Source organism: Gasterosteus aculeatus, chromosome 2, assembly GCF_964276395.1.
Source record: "Gasterosteus aculeatus chromosome 2, fGasAcu3.hap1.1, whole genome shotgun sequence".
NCBI lineage: Eukaryota > Metazoa > Chordata > Actinopteri > Perciformes > Gasterosteidae > Gasterosteus > Gasterosteus aculeatus.
In genome coordinates this window covers 24,129,144-24,156,474 of record NC_135689.1, presented here as the reverse complement: position 1 = coordinate 24,156,474, position 27,331 = coordinate 24,129,144, and the positions used below count along the sequence as shown (strand labels likewise).

General features: G+C 45.5%; 2 protein-coding genes across 4 annotated transcripts; one reads left to right on the top strand and one right to left on the bottom strand.

Moving 5' to 3' along the window:
* Nucleotides 1-425: 425 nt before the first annotated feature.
* Nucleotides 426-10,320, bottom strand: phc2a (polyhomeotic homolog 2a (Drosophila)). The gene is made up of 7 exons (XM_078087643.1): nucleotides 10,073-10,320; nucleotides 6,778-6,942; nucleotides 6,064-6,142; nucleotides 3,028-3,139; nucleotides 2,171-2,297; nucleotides 1,852-2,044; nucleotides 426-1,455 (listed from the first exon to the last, which is right to left on the bottom strand). The coding sequence occupies exons 2-7, from the start codon at nucleotides 6,913-6,915 to the stop codon at nucleotides 1,301-1,303; spliced, it is 804 nt and encodes a 267-aa protein (XP_077943769.1). The 5' UTR covers nucleotides 6,916-6,942; nucleotides 10,073-10,320; the 3' UTR covers nucleotides 426-1,300.
* On the top strand, nucleotides 5,847-26,620 carry LOC120829208 (uncharacterized). Of its 3 annotated transcripts, XM_040193150.2 has the most exons (9): nucleotides 5,847-10,403; nucleotides 10,839-11,108; nucleotides 12,071-13,214; nucleotides 14,876-15,010; nucleotides 18,602-18,776; nucleotides 20,894-20,992; nucleotides 21,361-21,452; nucleotides 21,725-21,865; nucleotides 25,948-26,620. In XM_040193150.2, exons 2-9 carry the CDS (start codon nucleotides 10,984-10,986, stop codon nucleotides 26,203-26,205), a joined length of 2,169 nt encoding a protein of 722 aa, XP_040049084.2. In that variant the 5' UTR covers nucleotides 5,847-10,403; nucleotides 10,839-10,983; the 3' UTR covers nucleotides 26,206-26,620. The 3 variants fall into 3 exon arrangements, with proteins under 3 accessions (XP_040049084.2, XP_040049086.2, XP_040049085.2); XM_040193151.2 differs by lacking the exons at nucleotides 5,847-10,403; nucleotides 10,839-11,108 and adding an exon at nucleotides 11,753-11,949; XM_040193152.2 differs by lacking the exon at nucleotides 20,894-20,992 and having other exon boundaries at nucleotides 10,317-11,108.
* The last annotated feature ends 711 nt before the right edge of the window (nucleotides 26,621-27,331 follow it).

Below are 27,331 nucleotides of genomic sequence, written 5' to 3'. Positions count from 1 at the left end.
AAGGCAAGAGAAACTAAATAAAAGTGATTGAGCCAGAAACTTTGAGTCGTCCTTTGGATTGTGAGCTGGAGAGAACAGTTTTACTTTTACTTTTTTTTTTTGAACGCATCCCACCCGGTGGGAGCCGTAAGGGGGCGGGGCATCATGAGTGACAGCTCAAAGAATAAGGCTGAAAACCTTCCTCAGCCGCGTTGCCTTCAGGACACACAAAGCAGCTGTCCATCACGCACGTCACGGACTGCACATGCAGGTGGAGCGGTTCGTCCTTCATGGGTTCGTCCCACTAGTGTTTGTCTCCTGTCATCAGCGCACGATGACATGTAGTGTTAGAGACATTAAAGACACACACAGTGATTTAAAGAGCGTGAAGCAGATCAATCGGTATCCAACATATGGAAATAAGTCACATTTGATTGGCCTTTGAATTTGCTTATTGTTCATCAATGAAATAGTTTATTACTGTGTGAAGGCTGAATGAGGACGAAGGAAAGTCGCTCAACAGGATGTGATTTTCCATGAAAAACATTCAGTCTGAAAAGGATGCACGTCAGCACTCATGCTCCTTCTGAGGTGTGTGTGCAATTAAAACCGCTACACATTCCCACAGTGACACACACACCAGAAACAAACGGTTTATTGAGTCAATCAAGTTTTGAAATGCTTCTTAAACTGTTATAATTGATTGAATATCAAGGCTGAGCGCTCTGACATTCAATGCTCCCTCCGCTTCGTCTAAACTCATCCTAGAGTCCTGATCCAGGACCCTCAAACTACGCAACGCAAATAAACGTCACTACAGACGCATCGATGCTGCTAGACGGGTTCTTTATTCGTTTCAACTGTTTATTTACTATATTCATAATATACTTGGAATTTAATTCCGTGCCTCATTAAAACAAACTTCTACACTCAGTCGGAGAGGCAGCTTATGGATGAACACGGGTCTCTGTGGCAGATCAGAGCAACCTAGACAACAAAAGCGTCAACGCAAGTCAAAACCCAGGCGCGAGCCGTCAGAGGGCGGCGGCGGCGGCTCAGCGCTCCTCTGCTGGGCGGAAGACTCTTTGCAACCACACGGCTGGTTTCCTCCATTTGGACCATCGTTGTTGAAGGACGTCCCAACATCTGGTTAAAACGGTCAGAGAAATTGTCCCCAAACAAATTACTCTAAATCTTCATTCCAGCCCAAGTCTTGGTTGCTTAGTAACGGCAGGAGGAAAGTAGTGCTATTTTCCACCCACACGGCCGTCAACACATTAGTGTGTGTGTGTGTGTGTGTGTGTGTGTGTGTGGAGATGTGCTACGAGTCCTTCAGTGTGCTAATCTGAGCAAAGATCTTGAGTGCAGGGCCCAGTTTGATGTTCATGGCCCCCATGAGATGGTCCTCGTTGAGCAGCAGCAGGGCCTGTCCATCGATCTCCTGACAGCGGAACTCCTCGGCGATCTCCAGGCAACCTGCAGCCACAAAGCAGCCAGTCAGCTCGGCCCGCAGCGCTGCACGCGTGGCCCCCGAGCCTCATCCACGGCGTTCAAACTAACGCAAATAAGTCAGAACTGCTGCTTTATTGTTTAACGATCGACACAGCTTGGATAAGGCTACGCCAACAGAAAGGAACCTAGGCAGAGGTTCCCCACAGGTACATTTACAGCACACGGACTGAAGGTTGATCATCGCCGGCCGCTTCTACTGTGGGATCAGACTCACCCTCCAACACGCACACATCAAGACGAGGGTGGACGCTACACAAATGATCGTGTACTGTGACGTCCTCGCAGGAGCAACATTACATCACATTGAGGGACATGATGATTGATAGAAACAGTCCCCACGAGATCTGAGGCCCCGCCCACCTGGCAGAGCGGAGATGAACCCGTAGACGTCCTGGATGTTCCACTGGCCGGGGTCCCCGGGCAGGAAGCCGCGGGGCTGGGAGGCCGACGGGGGGGACGGGGGTCTTCCGTAGCCGGACAAGTCCGAACACTGGCTGGACTCCCCCTGAGCAGGATAGGCCGAGTGGCCGGGGGGCGGAGCCGCAGCCGGCTTCTGAGCAGAGGGAGGAGTCACAACAACACTTTAAATAAAGACCGGTCCGCGAGGACAGGATGGGACGCGGCGCACGCGCGAGCACACGGCGCACACGTGAACACGCATGTTTGAATGAAGACTCGCCTTCTTCTTAGGCTCCAGACAGCCGTTTCTGAGGTGTCCACTCGGCGCTCGGTGTTTCTTCACGCTCTCCAAGGTGCTCTGGCGGTTCGGGAAGAGGCCCATTCTCTTTGTGCATCCCACATTGTAGCTGCGACACAAGAGCCAACACGGTGAGCCGGGTCAACGCCAGAATACGAAGCCACGTGGTCGTTTTCATGTTATTGCTCATTTCCACAACCTGTTCGTTATGTACAGACCGAATAAAGAATTATGTTAAAGTAGTTCCGTATATGGATCCAAGCAGCAACTCAAACGTCGCAGACATTTTGAAACTACATTGTGAGATGTGGGAGAAAGTAGTTGACAGAAGCATAGATGGGAAAGACGGATTTGGATGAATGCGGCACTGGGACACGGAGCGGTCGCACGCGCTCAACAAGGACATTCGATAAAAGCGGCCTGCTGTCTTTTCACTACACTACTATTACTACTACTATTACTACTACTGCTACTACTACTACTATTACTACTACTACTGCTGCTACAGTACAATCCTCCCTGTGACTTTCGCTTCCTCTACGTGCTCGTGGTGCTGCTTCCACCGTCCGCGTAGAAGGCGGGCCCCGTTGACATGATCCAGGTGTGCGCATGTGTATCTTTACATATGTCTCATGCATATGTCTGATGTCATGTGTAACTAAACTGACGTTTAGGAAGATTGACCTCTGCTTTGAAAAGCTCCTGAACAAGTGTGTTTCTCTTAGTCCCAGGATCTCCACCAGCGTGAGACGTCATTCTCTCTCCGTCCCGTTGACTTCGGGGCGTCTCGTTCTCCAGTTCCGCTTTCATTCAGATCACACAAATACCCCCTGGCTCACCGTTTGGCGCACACTGTGGAACAGAACCTCTTGGACCTTTTGAAGACGTAGGCAAAGTCCACCTTCCCACACAGCTCACAGGTCAGCATGGGCTCCTTCTGGGCCTTTGGCTCTGTGGAAACAGCCACGACACACTCAGACACACAGCAGCACAGTCACGGAGAAGAGGGCCTCTCGGCTTGCTGGCTCATTTACATCCCAGCATGCATCTGTGGTCATGATTTCAAGAAGAATGAGAGTGTGTAAGTCTAACAGCAGGTAGAGAGCCGCTGTGTCCTTCTCTGTCTTCTGTCAGTGTGTAAATAAACCAACTCACTGTTTTAACCACACTCTCTTGGTGTGGTGACTTGGTTCTTGTGTATGGGATTGGGATTGAACATTTAACAATTTTTCCACAGAACCCTCTCCTGTCGGACCATTGTCTGATAACCTTTGAATTTCTACTATCAGAACCACCTCCTCCTGCCAAAGGTTTCTACAGTCGACGCTTATCGGATACCGCTGTAGCCTCATTCAAAGAAGCCATTCCTTCTGCTCTGAGTTCAGTGCCCTGCCTCAAGATACAAGAAGACTCCTGTGAGAACCTCAGTCCGTCCCAGATGGATCATCTTGTCGATACTGCTACAGGCTCTTTGAGAGTGGCGCTGGACGCTATTGCTCCTCTGGAAAGAAGAATAGCAACAAGAAGGAAGTCTGCTCCGTGGTATAACCCTCAAACACGGAACCTAAAGCAAACTGTGCGGAAACTTGAACGATTATGGCGTTCCACCAAATCAGAAGGATCTAGGCTAGTTTGGCAAGACAGCCTTAAAACGTATAAGAAGGCTCTCCGTAACGCAAGAGCATCTTATTACTCATCATTAATAGAAAAAAATAAAAACAACTCCAGGTTTCTCTTCAGCACTGTAGCCCGACTGACAGAGAGTCACAGCTCTGTCGAGCCGTGTATTCCTTTGGACCTCACTAGTAACGACTTCATGAACTTCTTCAATGAGAAGATTCTGACTATCAAAGAGAAAATTGATGGTCTCCTGCCTTCAACCAGTGCCGACCTGTCCTCCGATGTAGGAACCTTGGATGCAGCAGTGGGCCCTGATGCCTGTTTGGATGCCTTCTCTTCCATCAACCCAAATCAACTGACTTCTTTATTTTCAAAGTCTAAATCTTCTACTTGTCTCTTGGATCCGATTCCGACCAAACTGCTTAAGGACGTTTTTCCTTTAGTTAGCACATCCTTATTAGATATTATGGATCTGTCTTTGTTGCCAGGACATGTACCACAGTCCTTCAAGGTAGCTGTAATTAAACCTCTTCTTAAGAAACCGACTCTTGCTCCAGAGGTGTTGGCTAACTACAGACCTATCTCTAATCTTCCCTTCCTCTCTAAGATCCTTGAGAAATCCGCGGCAAATCAATTATGTGACTTTCTACAAAACAATGCTTTGTTCGAGGATTTCCAGTCAGGATTTCAAGTGCATCATAGTACAGAAACAGCACTGGTGAAAATTACGAATGATCTTCTACTTGCATCGGACCAAGGACTCATCTCTTTTCTTGTCTTGCTGGACCTCAGTGCCGCATTTGATACCATAGACCATTGTATCCTGTTGCAGAGACTAGAACATCTAATTGGTATCAAAGGAACTGCACTCAGCTGGTTTAAATCCTACTTATCGGACCGATCCCAGTTTGTGCTTGTAAACGGTGAATCCTCGACCAATGTTGGTCCCACAAGGTTCTGTACTTGGACCGATTTTATTTACCCTCTATATGCCACCTTTGGGCGATCTTATCAGGAAACACTGCATAAACTTCCATTGTTATGCAGACGATACTCAACTGTATCTGTCGATCAAGCCAGAAGAGACGGACCAGCTAGTTAGACTTCAAGAATGTCTTGGAGACACCAAAACTTGGTATGACCGGCAACTTCCTGATGCTAAACTCAGAATAAACGGAAGTTATCCTGATAGGCCCAGAGCGCCTTCGAAGCCAGCTGTCACGTGATACAGTTTTTATGGATGGAATTGCTCTGGTACCCAGCAGCACCGTCAGGAATCTGGGAGTTCTCTTCGACCAGGATATGACCTTCAACTCGCATATAAAGAAGACTTCAAGGACTGCCTATTTTCATCTACGTAACATATCAAAAATCAGGAACTTCCTGTCTCAAAGTGATGCAGAAAAATGAGTTCATGCGTTTGTCACTTCCAGACTGGACTACTGTAATTCTTTGTTATCAGGCTGCTCTTGTAAATCTCTTAAGCCTCTCCAGTTGATTCAGAATGCTGCAGCATGTGTATTAACAAGAACTAAGAAAAGGGATCATATCACTCCTGTATTAACTTCTCTGCACTGGCTCCCTGTTAAATCAAGAATAGATTTTAAGGTACTTCTCCTCACCTACAAGGCCCTTGCTGGTGAGGCACGTCATATCTTAAAGAGCTTGTAACACCTTGTTGCCCTACAAGGCAACTGCGCTCCATAGATGCTGGTTACTTGTTGTTCCTATGGTTTTAAAAAGTAGGCTGGGGGCCAGAGCCTTCAGTTATCAAGCTCCTCTTTTGTGGAACCAGGTTCCACTTTCAGTCCGGGGGGCAGATTCGGTCAGCTCTTTTAAAGTAAAGCTTAAAACTTTCCTCTTTGATTGTGCCTATAGTTAGGGCTGGCTCAGGTTAGTCCGGACCAGCCCTTAGTTAAGCTGCTATAGGCTTAGACTGCCGGGGGACTTCTTAGGACACACCGAGCTCCTCTCTCACGCTCTCGTTCTACCATAATTCAAGTGTTGTCTAGCTCTCAGTGTGCAGACCTTCGCCCTCGTCTTTCACTGGCTCCAGTCATGCACACAGGCTCCTTACTCGAGCAGCTCAGCATCTGATAAGGGCCCCGTTCTTTGAACCAGGTATGCAGATTACAATGTCGAGAATTTCACACGAGTCTTTATCTTGGCTCCCTGAAGGCAGCGTTGTGACAGAGGCGGGATCAGGAGGTCTGAACCACATACATGAAACACGCAGAGAGAATCTACAGATTTACCCTTTGCTGGGAGGCCCTCCATCTTGGAGTCCGCCGTGGGTCTCCTGAGGATATCGATGGAAAAAGATGGACGTTCCACCTGCACAGACGAACAGAGTTCATTATAGCAGCTGAGGCTGTTGCACCAGGAAGGAAGGAAACACGGAGCTGAAGGCACTCCAAGGAGTCCTTGATGACTGGGTGTCCTTGTGTCTCCAGAGTTTATTCCACCAAGAGGAGCGTGACACACAAACTCTATATTCAGTCTTGGTACCGAGCTCCCAGAAACAGTCGATAGACGTTCAATGCACTCCATCCATCGATCTAATAACTGTAGTTACCGGCCCATGTTTGGCGTTCTCATTGCTGGCTGCTGGCATTCATGTGTCATGTTAGACAGGCAGACCGACAGGCTAAAGACGGGAACGTGCTTAAAAAGGTTTGAAAACCGCTTCAACAATACATCGTCCTATTCGAGCATTGAGAAATAAAAGGACCATGAATCCAAGTCAGCGACTAAAAGGAGTGTCTCTAAATGATGGAGCCATTATCAAATCCTTTTGGCTTCTCTTCATGGTTTTACAGGAAACAAATACAAAGACGTTCTTATTTGTAATAACTCCAGTAACCAAATACAGGAGACCTGAGCGGTCGCTGGACTCACACCTGCACCAGTGTGGTCAGACCACAGACCACATTGTGTGTGTGCATGCGTGACGTTGCGCGAGGACTCACGGGGAAAGGCTCCGCCCCCTCCTGGATCACGAAGCCCTCTATCAGATGGGTGAGGATGTGGGACTCCACTGGGGCCTGGGCCGGTTTGCTCTCTCCATCGTGTCGGCTGCTGTTAGTGTTCCCGTTCCCAGAGGTCATGACTGGAGCACCGGCCGCCCCCACTAGCTGATGGACACACAAAGAATGCAACGTCAACACGTGTTTCATGTTACCATAGCAGTGTTTCTACCCGTTTTCTTCATACACAGCAGGTGTTATTTGGACTCCTTAAAAAGCATTTTTAAACATTTGATTTGATTTGATACGACTGGTTAAATGTCATGTTTTACGGATTTTGCAACTAGTTGTCTTCTTGCACTGCACATGAGAATATGCGGTTCAGCGTGTTCTCCTGTGTGGGACACTAAGCATGTTGTACGTGTTCTCCTGTGTGGGACACTAAGCATGTTGTACGTGTTCTCCTGTGTGGGACACTAAGCATGTTGTACGTGTTCTCCTGTGTGGGACACTAAGCATGTTGTACGTGTTCTCCTGTGTGGGACACTAAGCATGTTGTACGTGTTCTCCTGTGTGGGACACTAAGCATGTTGTACGTGTTGTCCTGTGAGGGACACTAAGCATGTTGCACGTGTTCTCCTGTGTGGGACACTAAGCATGTTGCACGTGTTGTCCTGTGTGGGACACTAAGCATGTTGCACGTGTTGTCCTGTGTGGGACACTAAGCATGTTGCACGTGTTGTCCTGTGTGGGACACTAAGCATGTTGTACGTGTTCTCCTGTGTGGGAGACTAAGCATGTTGCACGTGTTGTCCTGTGTGGGAGACTAAGCATGTTGTACGTGTTCTCCTGTGTGGGAGACTAAGCATGTTGCACGTGTTGTCCTGTGTGGGACACTAAGCATGTTGCACGTGTTCTCCTGTGTGGGACACTAAGCATGTTGCACGTGTTCTCCTGTGTGGGACACTAAGCATGTTGCACGTGTTGTCCTGTGTGGGACACTAAGCATGTTGTACGTCTTGTCCTGTGAGGGACACTAAGCATGTTGCACGTGTTCTCCTGTGTGGGACACTAAGCATGTTGTACGTCTTGTCCTGTGTGGGACACTAAACATGTTGTACGTCTTGTCCTGTGAGGGACACTAAGCATGTTGTACGTGTTCTCCTGTGAGGGACACTAAGCATGTTGTACGTGTTCTCCTGTGAGGGACACTAAGCATGTTGTACGTGTTCTCCTGTGTGGGACACTAAGCATGTTGTACATGTTCTCCTGTGTGGGACACTAAGCATGTTGTAAGAGTTCTCCTGTGTGGGACACTAAGCATGTTGTAAGTGTTCTCCTGTGTGGGACACTAAGCATGTTGTAAGTGTTCTCCTGTGTGGGACACTAAGCATGTTGTAAGTGTTCTCCTGTGTGGGACACTAAGCATGTTGTAAGTGTTGTCCTGTGAGGGACACTAAGCATGTTGCACGTGTTCTCCTGTGTGGGACACTAAGCATGTTTTACGTCTTGTCCTGTGTGGGACACTAAGCATGTTGCACGTGTTGTCCTGTGTGGGACACTAAGCATGTTGCACGTGTTGTCCTGTGTGGGACACTAAGCATGTTGTACGTGTTCTCCTGTGTGGGAGACTAAGCATGTTACACGTGTTCTCCTGTGTGGGAGACTAAGCATGTTGTACGTGTTCTCCTGTGTGGGACACTAAGCATGTTGCACGTGTTCTCCTGTGTGGGACACCAAGCATGTTGCACGTGTTCTCCTGTGTGGGACACTAAGCATGTTGCACGTGTTCTCCTGTGTGGGACAATAAGCATGTTGCACGTGTTGTCCTGTGAGGGACACTAAGCATGTTGTACGTGTTCTCCTGTATGGGACACTAAGCATGTTGCACGTGTTCTCCTGTGTGGGACACTAAGCATGTTGCACGTGTTGTCCTGTGAGGGACACTAAGCATGTTGTACGTGTTCTCCTGTATGGGACACTAAGCATGTTGTACGTGTTCTCCTGTGAGGGACACTAAGCATGTTGTACGTCTTGTCCTGTGTGGGACACTAAGCATGTTGTACGTGTTCTCCTGTGAGGGACACTAAGCATGTTGTACGTGTTCTCCTGTGAGGGACACTAAGCATGTTGTAAGTGTTCTCCTGTGAGGGACACTAAGCATGTTGTACGTCTTGTCCTGTGTGGGACACTAAGCATGTTGTACGTCTTGTCCTGTGTGGGACACTAAGCATGTTGTACGTCTTGTCCTGTGAGGGACACTAAGCATGTTGTAGTGTTCTCCTGTGAGGGACACTAAGCATGTTGTACGTGTTCTCCTGTGTGGGACACTAAGCATGTTGTACGTCTTGTCCTGTGAGGGACACTAAGCATGTTGTACGTGTTCTCCTGTGAGGGACACTAAGCATGTTGTACGTGTTCTCCTGTGTGGGACACTAAGCATGTTGTACGTGTTCTCCTGTGTGGGACACTAAGCATGTTGTAAGTGTTCTCCTGTGTGGGACACTAAGCATGTTGTAAGTGTTCTCCTGTGTGGGACACTAAGCATGTTGTAAGTGTTCTCCTGTGTGGGACACTAAGCATGTTGTACGTGTTCTCCTGTGTGGGACACTAAGCATGTTGTAAGTGTTCTCCTGTGAGGGACACTAAGCATGTTGTAAGTGTTCTCCTGTGTGGGACACTAAGCATGTTGTAAGTGTTCTCCTGTGTGGGACACTAAGCATGTTGTACGTGTTCTCCTGTGTGGGACACTAAGCATGTTGTAAGTGTTCTCCTGTGTGGGACACTAAGCATGTTGTAAGTGTTCTCCTGTGAGGGACACTAAGCATGTTGTAAGTGTTCTCCTGTGAGGGACACTAAGCATGTTGTACGTGTTCTCCTGTGTGGGACACTAAGCATGTTGTAAGTGTTCTCCTGTGTGGGACACTAAGCATGTTGTAAGTGTTCTCCTGTGAGGGACACTAAGCATGTTGTACGTGTTCTCCTGTGTGGGACACTAAGCATGTTGTACGTGTTCTCGGTCGGTTCCATATGAAGCTCAAGAGTGCGAATTGAGTGGCTGCTGCACACGAACTGGGCAAGTTGTCGCCGTTAGCTGAACGCTGAGTGAACGCAGTCCCGGTGTTTCTTGTACTCTGGTCAAATGAGTGAATTCACCAATCGAACGGAAGCGCACGCGTCCTTTCAGAAAGGAGGAAAGTTTCAGAGTAGTTGGCTTACTTCTGCAGCCGGGAGCCGCTCTGCGGCGTCCCGCTCGGTAACAATGGGGAGGACAGAGGGAGAAAAGCTCTTTGTTTACCGGCTCCAAACAGCGCTCTCATTCGGCTCCTCAGCCGCTCCGCGACCGCCGCTTCCCGCCTCGAGCCACGCGCCGGACGCCGCAGCAGCTCCACGGGCCGCGGGTACTCACGAGAGCCGTCCCGGGGTCGGCACCTGGTTCACGGCTCACTAAGTTGCAGCTTCTCCTCTCGAGCAGCCCGCGCGCACCTCTCCCCCTGCAGCGTGCGTCCGTGGTCCGCGAGGGAGGCTTCCGGCCGCGGCCTTCACAATTAAAGCACGGACAGATGACCTGAGCACACGAACGCTGTTAAGGGAGAGCGGCCGGTTCATTCCCTCTGAAGAAGTTCCAGGTCAGAATCATCGGAGATGCTTTTAACATCAGACTAGTAAGAGGCTACATGGTAACTAAAAAAGTTCAAACTGAGCTTCCAACTAGAAATGAGGAGCAATACTAAATTTTATTTTGGAGAATACTGTCAAATAGTGTTCACTGCCCCTTAAACAGAAATTAAAAAGTTAGCTTGTGTAAACATGTAACTGACCACGACATGTAACTATACATCATGAAGTCCATAAATAATTCCCTATTCCCGTCTATTCACCGTGTTTATGGTCTGTGTTTATTCATTTGTAAAAATGGTAAAATAGAGTCAACATTTATTTATTACATTAAATTCGATTAATTCCTACACTATTTAAAATGGCCAGTCAGTATGTGGGACATTTACAGCCATGCTGATGACTTCACTGCCCGTATGATTCTCTCTAAAACGTTTATTTTGAAGTGTGCAACCGGACGTTGAAAAGACGCCGGTGCCTCCGCTGACATCCACTAACGGGACCACTCGGCATCTCGGTCCCTGCGATGCGCGCGTCCCGCGTCCTGTCCACAGACAGCAGACCTCCAGTCGCACCTCGCCGCTGGACTTGATGACAAAGGAGTGTCTCGCCTCTGGGACGCGGTCCTCGGCCTCCCTGAAGACGAGGTTCGTAACGAAGAGGAGGGTCGCCCCGTGGGTGCAGCACGACGCGGACAGCGACTCTCAGCTGTGCAGGTGAGACTCACTAAGCTGTCCCCAAAAGTTTGGTCTCGCTGGTTCCAGGTGGTGCTGCTGGTGCAGGTCTGCTGGGACGAGATGCAGTGGAGCTGGTTTCCGTCTCCTCCGAGGTCCCATTCAGAGATGCTGCTGTCCCAATTATACACGGGAATAGTCTTTTTAAAATTAACAATATGTTACAGTCCTCAAGATGTCTTGCATCTCAGATTAAATAAATGTATCATTAAGGGCAGCAACTGATTCTTTTTTTATTAGAAATTTCTAAAATGTCACATAAAGGTAAGACATGAGTGAAAAATACCCAAAGCAGAAAAGCCCTCATATTTGGGAATCTAAAGCACAATTGACACCTGTATCTTATCATCAAGGTAAAGTACGTACTACTGCATTAAATCCACCATCTGTCGGCTGATGAATTGATTAATATTTACGGCTCAAGTGATTAAAGAAAAAGATGACTAAAACATCATCATCACGTTTCTTTAGAAAGTATTCATTTAATTTAATTCATCACTGACAATTTATTTTCCTTTCTTTTAAAGAAGTGCAGCTGCTTTTCATGGTATCTCAGGGAAACCGGCCTCCTTTGGTAAACAGAGAGGTGACCATTGTCCATCCGTTGGTCTGGGAACGGCTCCCGTTAAGCACAAGCTGGGCCGTGTCCATAGGGTTTTCTCGGTTGCAACTTAAATGGAGGATCGAGCTGACTTTTAGCATATTAAAGAACCCATAGAACCCAAAACATATTTTCCATGAAAGCATTTGACATTTTGTTTTTTGTAAGAACCAACAATGCAACAAATATCTTCCACCATGCAGTAATTCTCCAGATGTGAAGGTGAGACAGCAGTTTTGTCTTCATACATGTTGTGATAACACTGTACATTTAGTGTATTTTAAAATCCTTGAATCCCGAATCCTCCTTCGGTAATTCATACGTTATATTCCTGCTTTTCCAGGTGCTCCATATTTTGCATGTCTGGCAGTAGTCGCTCTGTTCGGCGGATTTTGACAGCCTGCGTCCTCTCTTTCCTGGCCCTGCTTGGCTCTGTGTCCATAGACCTCAGCTCCAACTTTGACCTGCTGCACACGACAGAGGCTGCTTACGACGAGCTTACTTCGTGTAGGACGATAGCCATCCTGCAACTCGTCAGTAAGCTTCAAAAGATGAGACATTTAATTACCAAAGACCTGAGCAATGAGACGTTCGAGGCCAGTATCTCAGAGATTCTGTTTCCAGTATTTGCTCACCTCTCTGATGAAATGGCAGGTAATAGCGATGGCCACGGGATCCCCTGTAGTGTCGAGTTGGCTGGATTTTGCCAAGAGTTGAGGTGGAGCGTTCAAGGATTTCTGAATACTTCTATGGATACAAATGACACAAGGGAAAATGGTACCTCTGCTTACTCCCTGGCCATCGGAAGACTTCTAGACATCTGGGGTACCGTAGAAGATACTTTAACCAAAGTCAACCAGAATGTGAACTGGAAAGATGTACTGTCTGCAAGACTACTGATACAATTCCAAGAGCTCAACCACCAGTTGATGGACTTCCCCCACGTGGCAACTCGCCCTGACTTCCAGTACAAGTGGACTTATGTACTAAGCTACCTCGGCTTTGCCAGAGTTATGACGGAACAACTGAATGACTGCTGGGTGGAGAACATAGACCGTAAGCTAAACTTAAGCCAGACTCCAAAACATTCTTATATTTTCAACACAAGTCTTTGGCGGGTCTCAGGAGCAAGGACAGAGCTCCTGTCTGGGTCCCACGCTGGAATTCAGGCTCTGACCCACACCCAGCAGTGCTTGTTTGATTGGGCGGTGCCAGCTCTCAGGTTGGCGTCTCGTGCCGTGTCTTCGGGCCTCAGCATGAGGGTCTGCCTGCTGTCCATAGCCTGCCTCATCTACCCGGTAGTGATGATCTCGTTCAAGCAGATGACCGAGTGGATACAGAACTACGCCAAGAGCTTGAAGGAGAAGACGGAGGACCTGAAGCGCCAAAGGCAGTTGGCCGAGGACCTGCTGCACCAGATGCTACCCAAGTCGGTCGCCAGGCAGCTCCGCCAGCACAAACATGTCGAGGCAGAGAGCTACGAAAAGGTCGGTGAAATCGCAAAAAGCAAAATCATTTTTATTATTATGTATGGCTCAGGTTATAAACTACACGGCTGTACTGAAACCCACACCTGAATGGACCAATAAGCTACTCACTGATTGCTCCCTGGAAATAAAGCAGATCTTTTGGAAACTTCACTTGTTGCACTAACTATTTACTAATGAAACAATTCATGTGAGAAGACAAATTGGTTATGCATTGGAAGAATCATGTCTCATTGTTCGTTTTTAATGTCTAGTTTTAATTGTTGTTCTAAAGTCGGTGAGGGTGGAATACTGCTAGTGGACTTCCTATTGGCACAAAATCACCAATTACAAATTAGCCTCACACCCTCACATTGGCACAGGCTAAATCCCCCCAAAAAGAAAAACCCTGTTGTGTTGAAGATGTTGTGTTCTCCAAAAGCACAACTCCATCTGTCCTCAGCTTCTCCCCCACGTTGACCGTCTCCGACCGTCTCCAGCTTCTCTGCATCACACGCTCTGTCTCTGCCACTTGTTGGTGTGGACCTGTAGATGGACTTTGACTGTGGTTTGTGTTGACTTTGATAAACCCGACTCTGGACTTGCTGGTTTGGACTTGACTTGGGGACTTTTCCTTAACCGGTCACTCTACAGCTCTGACTTGGTACTTTAATCTGGAGAAAGAGATTTCCCCGTGCTCCCTCCTTCTTTCTTTCCATGAACAACAAGGAGTTGGTGGCCCAAAGGTGTTAAAGTGTTCATGTAACTGTTGCTGTGTTGAATTGTTTGTTAAAAACGGCTGCTGATAATTTATCATTATTAAACAACTGTAATACACATGCTCACATTAAAGGTAGAAACGGAAAAATCTTATGAAGACGAATAAGCCAATAAGCTTCTCCCGATGCTGCAGCGAAGAGCTGCTACCTCTGCGAGCACACGATGGATGAATACGTGTGTTAGCTGCCTTTGTTGCTATTGTTGGCGTAATTACCTATAATTGCCCTGTTCCATATTCATCAGGAGATAAAACAAGTTATTTGGGTGAAAATTGCGTCAAGCTTATTGAAGAGGCTCATGGAAGCAGCTGTACCAAAAGCACTGAAGATGTGTGTGTGTGTGTGTGTGTGTGTGTGTGTGTGTGTGTGTGTGTGTGTGTGTGTGTGTGTGTGCGTGCAGGGGGGCTACTGCCAAATGGGACCATCGATTCAACGAACCAGCTTATACTTTAACATTCATTTAGTGGCTTGCAACCTCATTTGGAAAACCCTTTACAATGTTTTCTTGAATCAGGTGGCTATATATATATATATATATATATATATATATATATATATATATACATACATATATATAATATACAGAACTATATGAAGCTGATAAATGTCTGCTTTTGCATATGGTATAAAATGGATGATTCTTTCTAGCATGTTTACATTGTTTTGGTTCTTTTACATAAATAAATAATTTGCCCCAAAAGAGAATAAATGCTAAATTTTTTTGTGTATTTTGTTATATAAAAATACATTTGTATTTATTAGCCTACTCTCATTGATATGGTGGAATAACAGAAACAATGTTACATTATAGCCTTCACAGAGGTAGGATTTATTGTAGGATCGCTATGTGAGAATAAACTGTAACCAATACTGCTGAAGTCACCTCCTTCCGTTTTGTTCCAGGTGACCATTTTTTTCTCAGACATTGTGGGCTTCACCTCTATCTCTGCATCCTGTGCTCCTCTTCAAGTGGTGGAGATGCTGAACAACCTTTACATGTGCTTTGACACGCGCATAGACTCCTACGATGTCTACAAGGTAACAATGAAATGTCACAGACAGGCAGAGAAAGTTAGGAAAATACGCTGATTGGAGAGCACACGCTTCGATCTGCTGTAAACCAGAGAGGAAAAGGGTGAAGCTCAGTAGTTTCACTCCTTGCTTGCCTCACTCCAACGGTCATCCCTCTGTTTCACAGCCACTCTTTACCCAGCACAGTTGTTCAACCAGATGTTAACTTTTCATTTCTGATGTACTCACAACACACGCCATATATATTTTCTGGCCCAAAAGAACTGATTGAGGCACAACACCGGCTGTCATTTCCAAACCAGGCATGCGAGCACGGGGATGACAATCAGATACCCCTTTAGATCAAGCCCCTGATGTTACCGTGCCCCCGGTGAAAGGCACGCTCACTTTGTGAGCCAATGGAAGGCCGTTGTTGGGGGCCATGGTGATCGCCCCCACAATCCAGTGAGGAATCTGAGAAATGCTGAGGACAGAGAACATGCAAAGGACACATGGAATGCAACCTCCCCTGTGTCTCTATGGCAGACGCCAGGGGGAAAGATATGAGGTATATGCAGGGATCAAAGCCCACATGACAAGTAAATAGAGCTACCCGATAGAGCTAAATAACCAATAAGACAGAGATATGTGTTGGCCTCAGGCATGTCGATGTTCCTTAGTTGAAAACCTTGGTTCACCATTTGTGTAGGTTGCTTAAATATCTGCCATCTGGAGGCACACCAGCCTCTCAAGCACGATCTGGACCGTTGCCACGACACTTTGGGGTAGATCAGTGGACGCCAACCTGTCGATCGCAATCAGGCCATGGAACGTGAGAGAATGGTGTGCACAATCAACAGACGACACAAAAGCTACTTCAGACTGAATAAAGTCATTTGAGAGCAGAAAGCGAGACAGCAGAGGTGTCCTTTCTATTCCACTCAAACCCATTCCTGTCTGTATCAATATGAAGAGGAGGTTGCAGCCATATTCCAGAAGGCATTTGCTTTGCCAGGTGGAGAGGACATGGAGATGGTTGATATGCAAAATGACATAGAGCTGAAGCTGAAGCTAGGTCATGGGACGGGGACTTTGGGGACTTGGTAGCAGATGTGCACTAAAAGTGAGTGCCTACTTTGGATCAACTTCCACATCTCCTCCTGCTTGAGAGAGGTGATTGGTGCCGACAGAGAGGAATCACTCGGGCCATGCGGCCGGCAGTCTCATCATCTTCCATCATCACTTTAATTTTCCCGCCACTGACGGGCCGTCTGAATAAGGGACAGACCCTTTCTCAGATGCTCATTTCCTTGATTTCAACAAGGCCCCCAAACGGCAGAACTAAACAATTGTATAGAAGGAATTGATTTGAAATCAGAAGGTATTTTCTTGTCTGAGGTTTTTTCCTCAGTGATTGGATACACAGGGCAGTTTGAATGGTCCCTTCCAGAGCAAATATACAGTACAACACCATAAACCAAAGCGACGTCTCTCCTGATAAAGGTGAACAATGTACCTTTTTTTACAGGAAAAACATAACATAATAAAACAGAACAAGAAGATACATTCACAAATACATCGATACACTTGTACTGTGTGTATGTATCTATTTCCAGGATTGTTAGGTGTGAGAGCAATGTTGCTTCTCTTATAACCACAACATGATACCTCTATTAAAAACATTACAAACGTGTTGCGAGACAGTCCCATAGTTTTGCTCCTTGAACGGTGAAGACTGATTGTCCATAGAGGTCTTGCGCATAGCAACGCGACAGCGGCCATTCATTGAGCGGTGAAGAAGCATGACCACGCAGGCATTTAAAAATAAGCTTAAAGCTGGAATAACTTTAACGCTCATCATATTATAGAACATGTATAAGCAATTAAGAGCCATTCATGTCATGTTCTTTTTGACTTGACCAAGGAGAGTTAAGTAAAATCCTTTGGGGAACTTAGAAACATATTTAATCTTCAGGACAAATATACTTGGAACTTTTTACAGATTAAACATTGCATAAGAGCAAGTGTCCTCTACCTAAACCTAATAATATGACTGGGATTCATAATTATTTTACAGATTGGTAGGGACATCTGCTGGCAGGCTGGGGACACCACTGGTACCTCGTTGGGCATTTGATGACAAAATCTAAAACAAATCCAGAAAATCACATTGTATGACTTAAAAAAATATATTTTGCAGTTTATTGCATGACATACGTGTTTGATCAGAAAAGCCAAACTTAATATTTGGTACAGAAGCCTTTGTTTGCAATTGCAGACATCATACGTTTCCTGTAGTTCTTGACCAGGTTTGCACACACTGCTGCAGGTATTTTAGCCCACTCCTCCATACAGACCTTCTCCAGATCCAACACGGACTTTCAGCTCCCTCCAAAGATTTTCTATTGGGTTCAGGTCTGGAGAGTGGCTCCAGGACTTTGAGATGCTTCCTACGGAGCCACTCCTTAGTTGCCCTGGTTGTGTGTTTCGGGTCGTTGTCATGCAGGAAGACAAAGCCACGACTCATCTTCAATGCTCTTACTGAGAGTCCATGGCCCCATCTGTCCTCCCCTCAATACAGTGCAGTCGGCCTGTCCCCTTTGCAGAAAAGCATCCCCAAAGAAGTATGTTTCTACCTCCATGCTTCACGGTTTGGATGGTGTTCTTGGGGTTGTACTCATCCTTCTTCCTCCAAACACTGCAAGTGGAGTTTAGACCAAAACGCTCAATTTTTGTCTCATCAGACCACATGACCTTCTCCCATACCTCCTCTGGATCATCCAGATGGTCATTGGCAAACTTCAGACGGGCCTGGACATGCGCTGGCTTGAGCAGGGGGACTTTGTGTGCGCTAGTACCACACTGACTAGGTAGTGTGGTACTAATGGTTTTCTTTGAGTCTGTGGTCCCAGCTCGCTTCATGTCATTGACCAGGTCCTGCCATGTAGTTCTGGACTGATTACTCAGTAGAGAGGGTGCGCTGGGAACGCAAGGTTGGCAGGTCAATAATTGCGCAGTTGTTGCCTTCTCACCAAGCTGCTTGCCGATTGTCCATCCCAGCCTTGTGCAATTCCATCCCCGATGTCCTTACACAGCTCTCTGGTCTTTGTGAAGAGGTTGGAGGTGCAGTTAATACAGGTAATGAGTGGAAAACGGGAGCGGTTCCTAACAGACAAACTAACAGGTCTGTGAGAGCCAGAATTCTTACTGGTTTATAGATGATGAAATACTTATATTTTGCGGTTTATTGCATGACATTTTTTGAAATCATGCAATGTGTTTTTCTGGATTTGTTTTAGATTCCATCACTCACAGTTGAAGAGTACCTATGATACAATTACAGACGTGGGAAACCTGCAATATCAAATACTTGTTCTCCCCACTGTGTAATATTGGGTAATATTCATCGTGTGAGTTGGAGTTAAAGGGGAATTACAAAGAAAATACCATGTGGTCTCAGGAAAAGCTTAACCTGAAAAGTCAGCGTTCTACTGCACATTAGTCATGTAGAGTTCAAAAGGCTGTTTGTTCTTCTTTGTTTCATGGGTCATGTCATTATCAAAGCCAAAACACCCTGATTTCTCCGTCCTTAACTTGTTTTGGCCAAACTCGAGTCAGGTGGAGACGATTGGGGATGCATACATGGTTGTGAGCGGTCTGCCTGAGAGGAACGGGGATAGACACGCCGATGAGATCGCCAAGATGGCGCTGGATCTGGTTGCAGCCGTCCGGCAGGTCTCCATCCCCCACATGCCCGACCACAGGCTGCAGCTCCGAGCCGGTATCCACACAGGTGAGAGAAGCGTTCTGCAAGATGCAGCCGGTCAGGTACGTACTGAGGATCATTGGTGCAGGAAGTCGAGTGTCTCTGTGGGTGCCGTCCAATACTTCCCTCTGAGAAAGAAAGATTGCGCCCATGAAAGACTTGCCTGAAGGCCGGCCACGACGACCCTTCACCGTCAGACCCGCCTGCTGTCGGACACTGCAACCTGAACATGTGGAGGAACGTTTGGTTCAGCCATGAGTCCGAGATTCCGCTTACGGCAATGGAGTCACTCTCATTGCAGAGATATTCATATGAGATTCTGCAGCGAATGGCAATCCCGTATCTCCAAATTCTGAGGCCAAACCCCATCTTCCAAGATGACAATGTTCGGCCCCACAGAGTGCGGTTTATCAGACTACAGGCACTCATTGAACCCTTGTGGGATGGGCTTGAACGTGTTGTTCATGCTAAAGTGACCAACACAACCACGTTGGTGACTTACCACAAATGCCTTCTGAAGAATGGGATGCCGTCCCATAGCAGTGTGTCAGCGGGCTGGCGGCCAGCAGCAGGATTTTACTGTACTTTTGTAGCCAATCACCACTTAAGTAGTTAGCTGATGCCGCGTGTGTGAGATACCTTACAAGCATCACGCTAAGGTAAAGTGTCTGGTTACCAGTGGGGGAGGTCTTTGAGCTTCAGGGAGACGATATACACCAAGGTTGCTGATTTTGTTTATTAGGCAGTAATCCCACACTCTGTGTCGGCGGGGTTTTTTCTCCTGGCACGCCACTGCTGCAGGTGTTTAAGAGCTTCTGTCATTTGAGTTACCATAAAGCAGTGGTCCTTAACCTTATTGGAGCTACTGAACCCTGCAAGCTTCATCAGGACATTCACCCCAACCCCAATTGGACAAAATGACTAAATGAAATTTCTTCAAATAGTATATATTGTATTAGTGCACACAATGACATGCATCAGTTGCAAACAAAATCAGTGTCCAAAGAACAAATCTAACAAAACATGGATTTCACAAAAAAACTTAACTCAATAGATATTTACTGCAAATCAATGTAACTTTTTCTGTTGCCTTTCAGATACAAGTTGATAAATGTGCGGTTTCACCTTAGCAAGTGCCACTCTCATATCAGTGTTGGAACAAAATCTGGTCCTTTTGCTAAAGTCTACCATCCTTGAAAAGAATTGCTTGCAAAGAAACTTTCTCAGCAATAAGAGGGTTACGTACGATTTGGTGACACCGTCACGTTGAGAACGTTGTTCTAAAGCATTGCTGTTGAAGCTCTGCTGAAGTTCTCTAAAGTTTAAAGGGTTGGTAGTGACACACATCCGGTTAGATGGGCAATAACAACTGCGATGTGAGAATGAAGGTCAGGAAACCCTTTCCTGGAATGCTTTTAGGCGTCCAGCTATTGTGGTGCTAATCTTCTTCCGTACGTGTTTTGAACTGCTTCTCCTGCACAGTGCTGTCCATTTCTGTCCAACAAATATCTACTGGTTGTCAAGCCGTTACTTATACATTATAACTAGCAGATTAAACTGCATAAGGATTTTAGCCTCAACATTTTTCAAGACAGTATTTTCTCGTTTCTGTATTACCAAAAAAAATCATTTCAGCTTTTCTCATTTTTACCATTCCTGTATTTTCTGCCATTTCTGTATTTTCGGAAATTTATTTCAGCTTTTCCCATTTCTGTATCTTCAGCATTTAAAAAAGAATTTCAGCTTCTGCCATTTTATTTTCAACAATTTAATTTCAGCTCTCATTTCTGTATTTTCAGTAATTCTTTCAAATTAAATTCAGCCTGTTTCCTTTCTGTATTGTTAGGAATTAAATTCATTTTAGCGTTTCTCATTTCTGCATTTTTAGCAATATTTTGAAATTTTTATTGAAATGTTCTTGATTCAAAAGAACAACGCTGTTGGACAAATGTAACTTTTAATCCGACATCATGATCAGTTGAGATGTGTTATTGTCCAGTACGTTGTTGAAGCCCTGTAGCATTGTGGGATGTGAGTGAAGCACAGCCATAGAAATGAACCAGTAAAGATGTACGCCTCTCCGACCTGCTGGTCCCAGTATAGCGATGTCTGAGCTACTCACTCTTTGTCTCCGAACCCTCAAGGTCCATGTGTGGCAGGAATAGTGGGCTACAAGATGCCGAGATACTGTCTGTTTGGAGACACTGTCAACACAGCCTCTAGAATGGAGTCAACCAGCATGCGTATGTCCACCCGGACACACAATACACAAACACACGCACAATTGTAGCCCAAACTAAGTGGAGGTGTGTGACTGTATTAGCAGGATTCATTTTTACCGCTGCCAGCGTTGATGTCTCCAAGCGGCAGCATCTGCCTTATAATAATTAAAACAGATCCTTGGGCATTTGAGCATTGCACTTTATACAAACATTTAAATATTTATTGACCCTTTGTTGCACGTGTATTCTTGAAAGCTGTAAAACTTAATGCAAACTTGGAGAACAGTGACAGTGCTTAGAAATGTGTGCGTGTGTTTTTTTTTTTTACTATACTATATATTTTTACTATATTCTGCTGTATTTAACGTGTATCACTTTTTGTGTGTCAGCACAGAAAATCCACACCAGCTCAGAAACCTTTTTGGCTCTGATCAAAGACGACGCCTACGAGCTGCAGCTCCGGGGAGAGATTGAGGTTAAGGTAAACGTCTGCGATTCATTTTAACCTCATGCAGTGAGAAGTCATTTTCTAAAATCTTTTGGAAGATTGATATGAATCTAGTCGAAAAACATTCAATCAAAAAGACCTCAACCGATCCCCAGTGTCGCTCCGTGAACGGAAGATCACCGAGTTGTGCATGTCGAGTTTCCCGAATCAAAGGATCAGCTCACACATTACTACAAACCGTCAGTCCACTGGTTACATCACATAAGATCCGTTGTCAGACATCCTGTGTCCTGTTCTCCTGTCAGGGTAAAGGCAAAATGAACACATACTGGCTGGTGGGCCATAAGAACTACAGTGTGCAGAACGACAGCCTGGTTTGCCACTGGAACCCCAACAAGGCCAGAAAGAAGAAGATCTTGGCCGGCAGCGACGTCTCTGTGGACAACGTGAGTTAAACAGGTTGAGCGTTCCACGAGATCCACAACCGGTTTTAGTTATTCCCTGTTATAAAAAAAGATATTTCATTTTGGTTCACTTTACCTTTTCTAACATTTTTAGAAATAAGATTACGTTAATCTATATATGCAATTCTAAACAACTGCGTTTCTGTGTCCTTGACACATGAGTGTTACTGTAGCTACTGGTTTCTGACCGGTGAACAGGGTTCACTGCAGATGGAACTGATCCCTGGAAAACCGTTTCTGAACGTACTGATCTGACTTTGATTGAAAGTGTCAGAAGGCTGGATGTGATCAAACTGGATAATGTATGAGATTAGCATCACACGGATTCCTTCCATTAGACTAGAAAACTAACTATGTGCCAAACAGTTTTCATGATGCAATAATGTTCCTATTTGAACCCAAGGAAAGGGTTTTTTTATGGCATCAAAAGAAATGAATTCCAATTAGATCCTGGATCCAGACACTAAACACAGTAATGGAGTCAGTAATATCAGTGTGGGGTAGAAGAAGAAAACACCTCTGAAACGGTAAAAACACACTGTACAGAAACAACCATTGACCTCCACTCAAACCCTGCAGAGCAGAGATCCCGGGTCCTGAAGCTCCGGCCACATCCAAAAACAATCCGGCCCCGGATATTATATCAAATACTGAAAGCAAAACTGTTACTTAGAGTTGTATTTGAGCTTTAAGAGAGTAAGTAAGTGATCAATCAATCAATATATAATCAATCAAATCAATATATAGATTGATCGATCCATATGTAATCAATCGACCGATTAATATATGTAATCAATCGATTTGTATATATATATATAAATAATCAATTGATTGATTATATATATCAATCAATTGATTATATACTGTATATACATAATCGATTGATTATATATATGATCGATTGATATATATACATTGATCGATCGATTGATCCAATCAATATCAATCATTGTTGTGGATCAATCATCATTGCAGCCACTAAATCAAACTCTAAGGTGACTCATTGTATTGTGGCGAGATGCGGTTTGACATTTCCACCCAGTGCCAGTCTCAATGAACTTGAATTAATATGAATACATGTTGTCTATAGATTTGTGTAATTGTATACATATATATACATTACATATATATATATATATATATATATATATATATATATATATATATATATATATATATATGCATGTATATATATATATATATATATGTATGTGTATGTATATATATATATATATGTATGTGTATGTATATATATATATATATGTATGTGTATGTATATATATATATATATGTATGTGTATGTATATATATATATATATATGTATGTGTATGTATATATATATATGTATGTATATATATATGTATATATATATATGTATGTATATATATATGTATGTATATATATATATATATATATATATATATGTATATATAATGTATTCATGTAGAGGGCATCTAGAAAGCATTCACAGCGCTTCACTTTTCCTCACATCTTCTTATGTTAGTTATTTCTTTCCTCCAAAATTCTACACACAACACCCCATAATGACAAAGTGGAAAAACGTATCAATGTTTTGAAAGTAATTAAAAAGTAAGTTCTCAGCCTTTGCTCAACGCTTTGCTGAAGCACCTTTGGCAGCAGTTACAGCCTCCGGTCCTCTTGAGTCGGACACCACAAGCGTGTCCACCTGTTTCTGGGCACTTTCCTCCACTCGTCTTTGCAGAATGCATCAGGTTGGCTGGGGAGCGTCGCTCAGACATTTTTACGTTTCTCCAGTGAAGCGTAGGTTTACGTCTGTCATTCCGAAAGTTACGTTGGGCGCCAGACGGGCAAATAATCAAATCAGGCGCAATAATTTACCTGACCAGCTCGGTAACCCCGCTGACCGAAATCAAACACAAACAGGGAAGCCCATCCAATCAGAGAAAAACAGCTGCGTTCAAACGGAAAACATAGCAGGTCCAGCAATTCAATATAAACACAAGTTTAGGGACAAAGAATAATCAAGTGCAACGTCCTTTGAGAAAGGTCTTATGTGAGGAGTCACTTTTGGGTTATCTGGGAGAAGCGGAACGCGTGGCCGGTGTGTCTGCTGGGTGGCCTGTGGGGTTGTGAGGTGTTTCTGGGGGGACTTATCTGACCTGGTCATTGGCGTCGAGGAAGCCCACCCTAGTCCAACGTTCTCTCCAGCCGCTTCCCTTCCCCTGGCAGCGTCGAGCAGTTCCTGTTATTCATCCCCCGAGGTTCAGAGACCAGAGATGGAAGTCTTTGTTGTCCCTTTCCTCTCACTCCTCTCTCAGCTCTTTGCCATGCCGCCTCGGTCGGTTGATTGCTCCTCCAACTGTGTCCAATTTCATAGCCTTTCCACCACTTTATTTTTTGAGGAGATCACGGAAACCTCCCGTCACCCAACGGCTTTGCAGTTTGGTGTAGAGGTCCACGGCATGGCGCGGGTCAATCGAGGCTCCCAGCCCAGTAGGCCTCCGACCCGAGGTAGTGCAAAGCACCTGTAGTTAAACTGCTGCCACTGAGTAATCGTACCCCAAACCTGTACCGGTAGTTCAAAATTGCCACAGAGTTGTCGTAGTCCATAGGTCCTAGTTAGCAACCCGTCGTGAACCTGAGAGGCCTGAAATCTAACCCTAGTGCGACGTTCGAGCGTTACAAATCGCAAGATTGTAGTTTTTACAGGTGAATACCCTCTAAAATTTGCATTTTTGAGCTTTAGTTGAAGCCTATTAAGAAAACTTCGGCGACACCTCAGTAGTGGTCCACAGGATCATCGAGCGTTTCGGCCAGTTAACGCACAGCACGCTCTCCCCTGGGGTGACCCGCTGCTGACTCATTATTTTTCAGTCAGGTTCAAGTGGCCGGGCCACTCAAGGACATTCACAGAGTTGTCCTCTGTTGTCTTGGCTGTGTGCTTTTGGATCGTAGTCCTAGGAGATGAACCGTCGCCCCAGTCTGAGGTCCAGAGCGCACTGGAGCAGGTTTTCAACCAGGATGTCTCGGTTACCTTAATCCTGACTAGTGTCCCAGTTCCTCCTGTTGAGGAACATCTCCCAGCATGATGCTGCCACCACCACGCTTCACTGTAGGGATGGTATTGGCCTGGTGATGAGCAGTGCCTGGTTTCCTCCAGACATGACGCTTGGCATTCGGGCCAAAGAGATGAATCTTTGTTTCATCAGACCAGAGAATTTAGTTCATCATCGTCTCAGAGTCCTTCAGGTGCCTTTTGACAAACTCCAGGTGGGATGTCATGTGCTTTTTACCAAGTAGTGGCTCTCTACCACAAAGGCCTGATTTGTGGGGGAAGAAAGAGATGGTTGTCCTTCTGCTAGGTTCTTGGTCACCTCCCTGAATAAGGCCCTTTTCTCCCGATCGCTCAGTCTGGCTGGGCGGCCGACTCGAACAGTCCTGGTGGTTCCAAACTTCTTCCATTTCTGGATGATGGAGGCCACTGTGCTCATTTTGATCTCGAGTGCTGTAGAAATGTTTCTGTTCTGTTCAGATTTGCGGCTCGTTATGACTCTGTCTCGGAGGTCTAAAGACAATTCCTTGGACTTTATGTCTTGGTTTGTGCTCTGACGTGCCAAGTCGTGGATAAAAGGTGTTTTACTGTCATTGTTGGTGATAGAGGCTACAGCTCTGGGGAAGAAGCGGTTCCCTTTGTCTGTTTGGGTTTGTAAAGTTCTGCACACTGTAAACAGACTAACCTGGTTGGGTGCTCGCCTTGTGCAGACTGTGACCTGATATAGACGGGGGGGCCTTTCTAAATCATGTCATATCAACTGAATATAGCAGGTGGACTCCAATCAAGTTGCAGAAACATCTCAAGGATGATCAGTGGAAACGGGATGTGAATACTTGTGTTATATTTTTGTTCTTTATTTTTAATAGATTTCCAAAACCTTGCAAAAAAACAGTTCTCACTTTGTCATTATTGTTTTTTGAGGACATTTGTTTGCGTGAAGTGAAGCGCTGTGAATGCCTCCCGGATGTGGTGTGTGTGTGTGTGTGTATGTCATGCATTGACCTTACATACGTGCCCTTGTGCCAGTCGTCGGTGACGGTGCAGAGCCTCAGTGGGAGCGCCACCCCCCCAGTCTCCCTTCCCTCCTCGGCGGTGACCCCCCGGACCGACCAGCCTGGCCTGAGCGTGGCAGCTCAGGTAGAGCCTTACGGGGGCCGCCGCGGTGCCCTGGGCTCCATGATCGGGGGGTTCCAGGGAGGGGAGGAGAGCCCCCTGCCCAGCCGGCGGAGGAGCAGCAATGGGCTGAAACCCGACCTGCTGCCCGGCTCCGACCTCCACCCGTAACTGGCACAGTTACCGGATTAACTTTTTGGGATTAGTGGTGATTTCTTTCTGTGGTATGTATTTGAGTTATTTGAATGTGTATATATTGTATACATATTTGTATATGTGAAGTATTGATAAAGTGTGTGTGTGTGAGAGCTAACTGTAAGAAGCCCAGTGCCGTCGGGTCTATGAACCTGCAGAGGGCGATCAGCTGTGGTGTGCAGCTCCCCACTATTACCCAGCGTTATAGTGACTTCCTGCATATTGTTTGGCCATGAAACTCTCTCTCCCTGAAGGTGTCCACCTACCCACCCTCCGCCTTCTATAACTGTATATGTTGATATACATGTATAATTTGTTTAATTTTAAAAACTTGTGCTTAAATGTTTTTGTTGCTGAATTAAAAAAGCACATATCCATTCTATCAATAAAATGCCTTCATTCATTGACCTTAAATTTCATGCAAAGCATTGTTGAGGCCTACAGCGTGTAAATGAATGGTGCTGTTTGTATTGTGATATTTGTTTAAATCATATTATAAAAACATTTGCACAAACACAGACATTTTGAGGGCAATTCAGGACATTCATTAAGGCCTTCTAGGTCTTCAGTGGTGTCATTATCGTCCCTACGGTAATGGATGGGAGCAGGAGGCACTATTAGGAGTCCACCTTCCTCACGTCCTCTCCCGAGCTGATGACCAGGCAGCTCCTCTTCCTCAGGTCGTGCACCACCAGGTCATTGGGGACTGACGTCACCGGTGGACCGAATCATACAGAATGTTATTATGGAACTTTTGCCAGAAAACAAAATACCTCTTCAACGTTTTCACATCACAAGCCTCTGGACAGACACGTGGTAAAGCGCTCGGTGGCTGGTCGGGGCCGTGAGGAGAGATAAACACATGGAACCTGTAGTTTGGATGCTTTAACATTTTGTTTTGAAGGTCTCAGGACTTTTAGATGCATTCTCATATTGAATGCAAGTTTAGTTGTTAATAATAAATGTAGCAATTACATGAAATGTAGACTACAGAATTTACAATATATTCCATCAATGTATTTATACTAAAGATCTGCCTGGACATTGTGAAAACATGCAACATAGATGTAACTTGTTTGGAAGAGCAGGTTAAAGCACGATC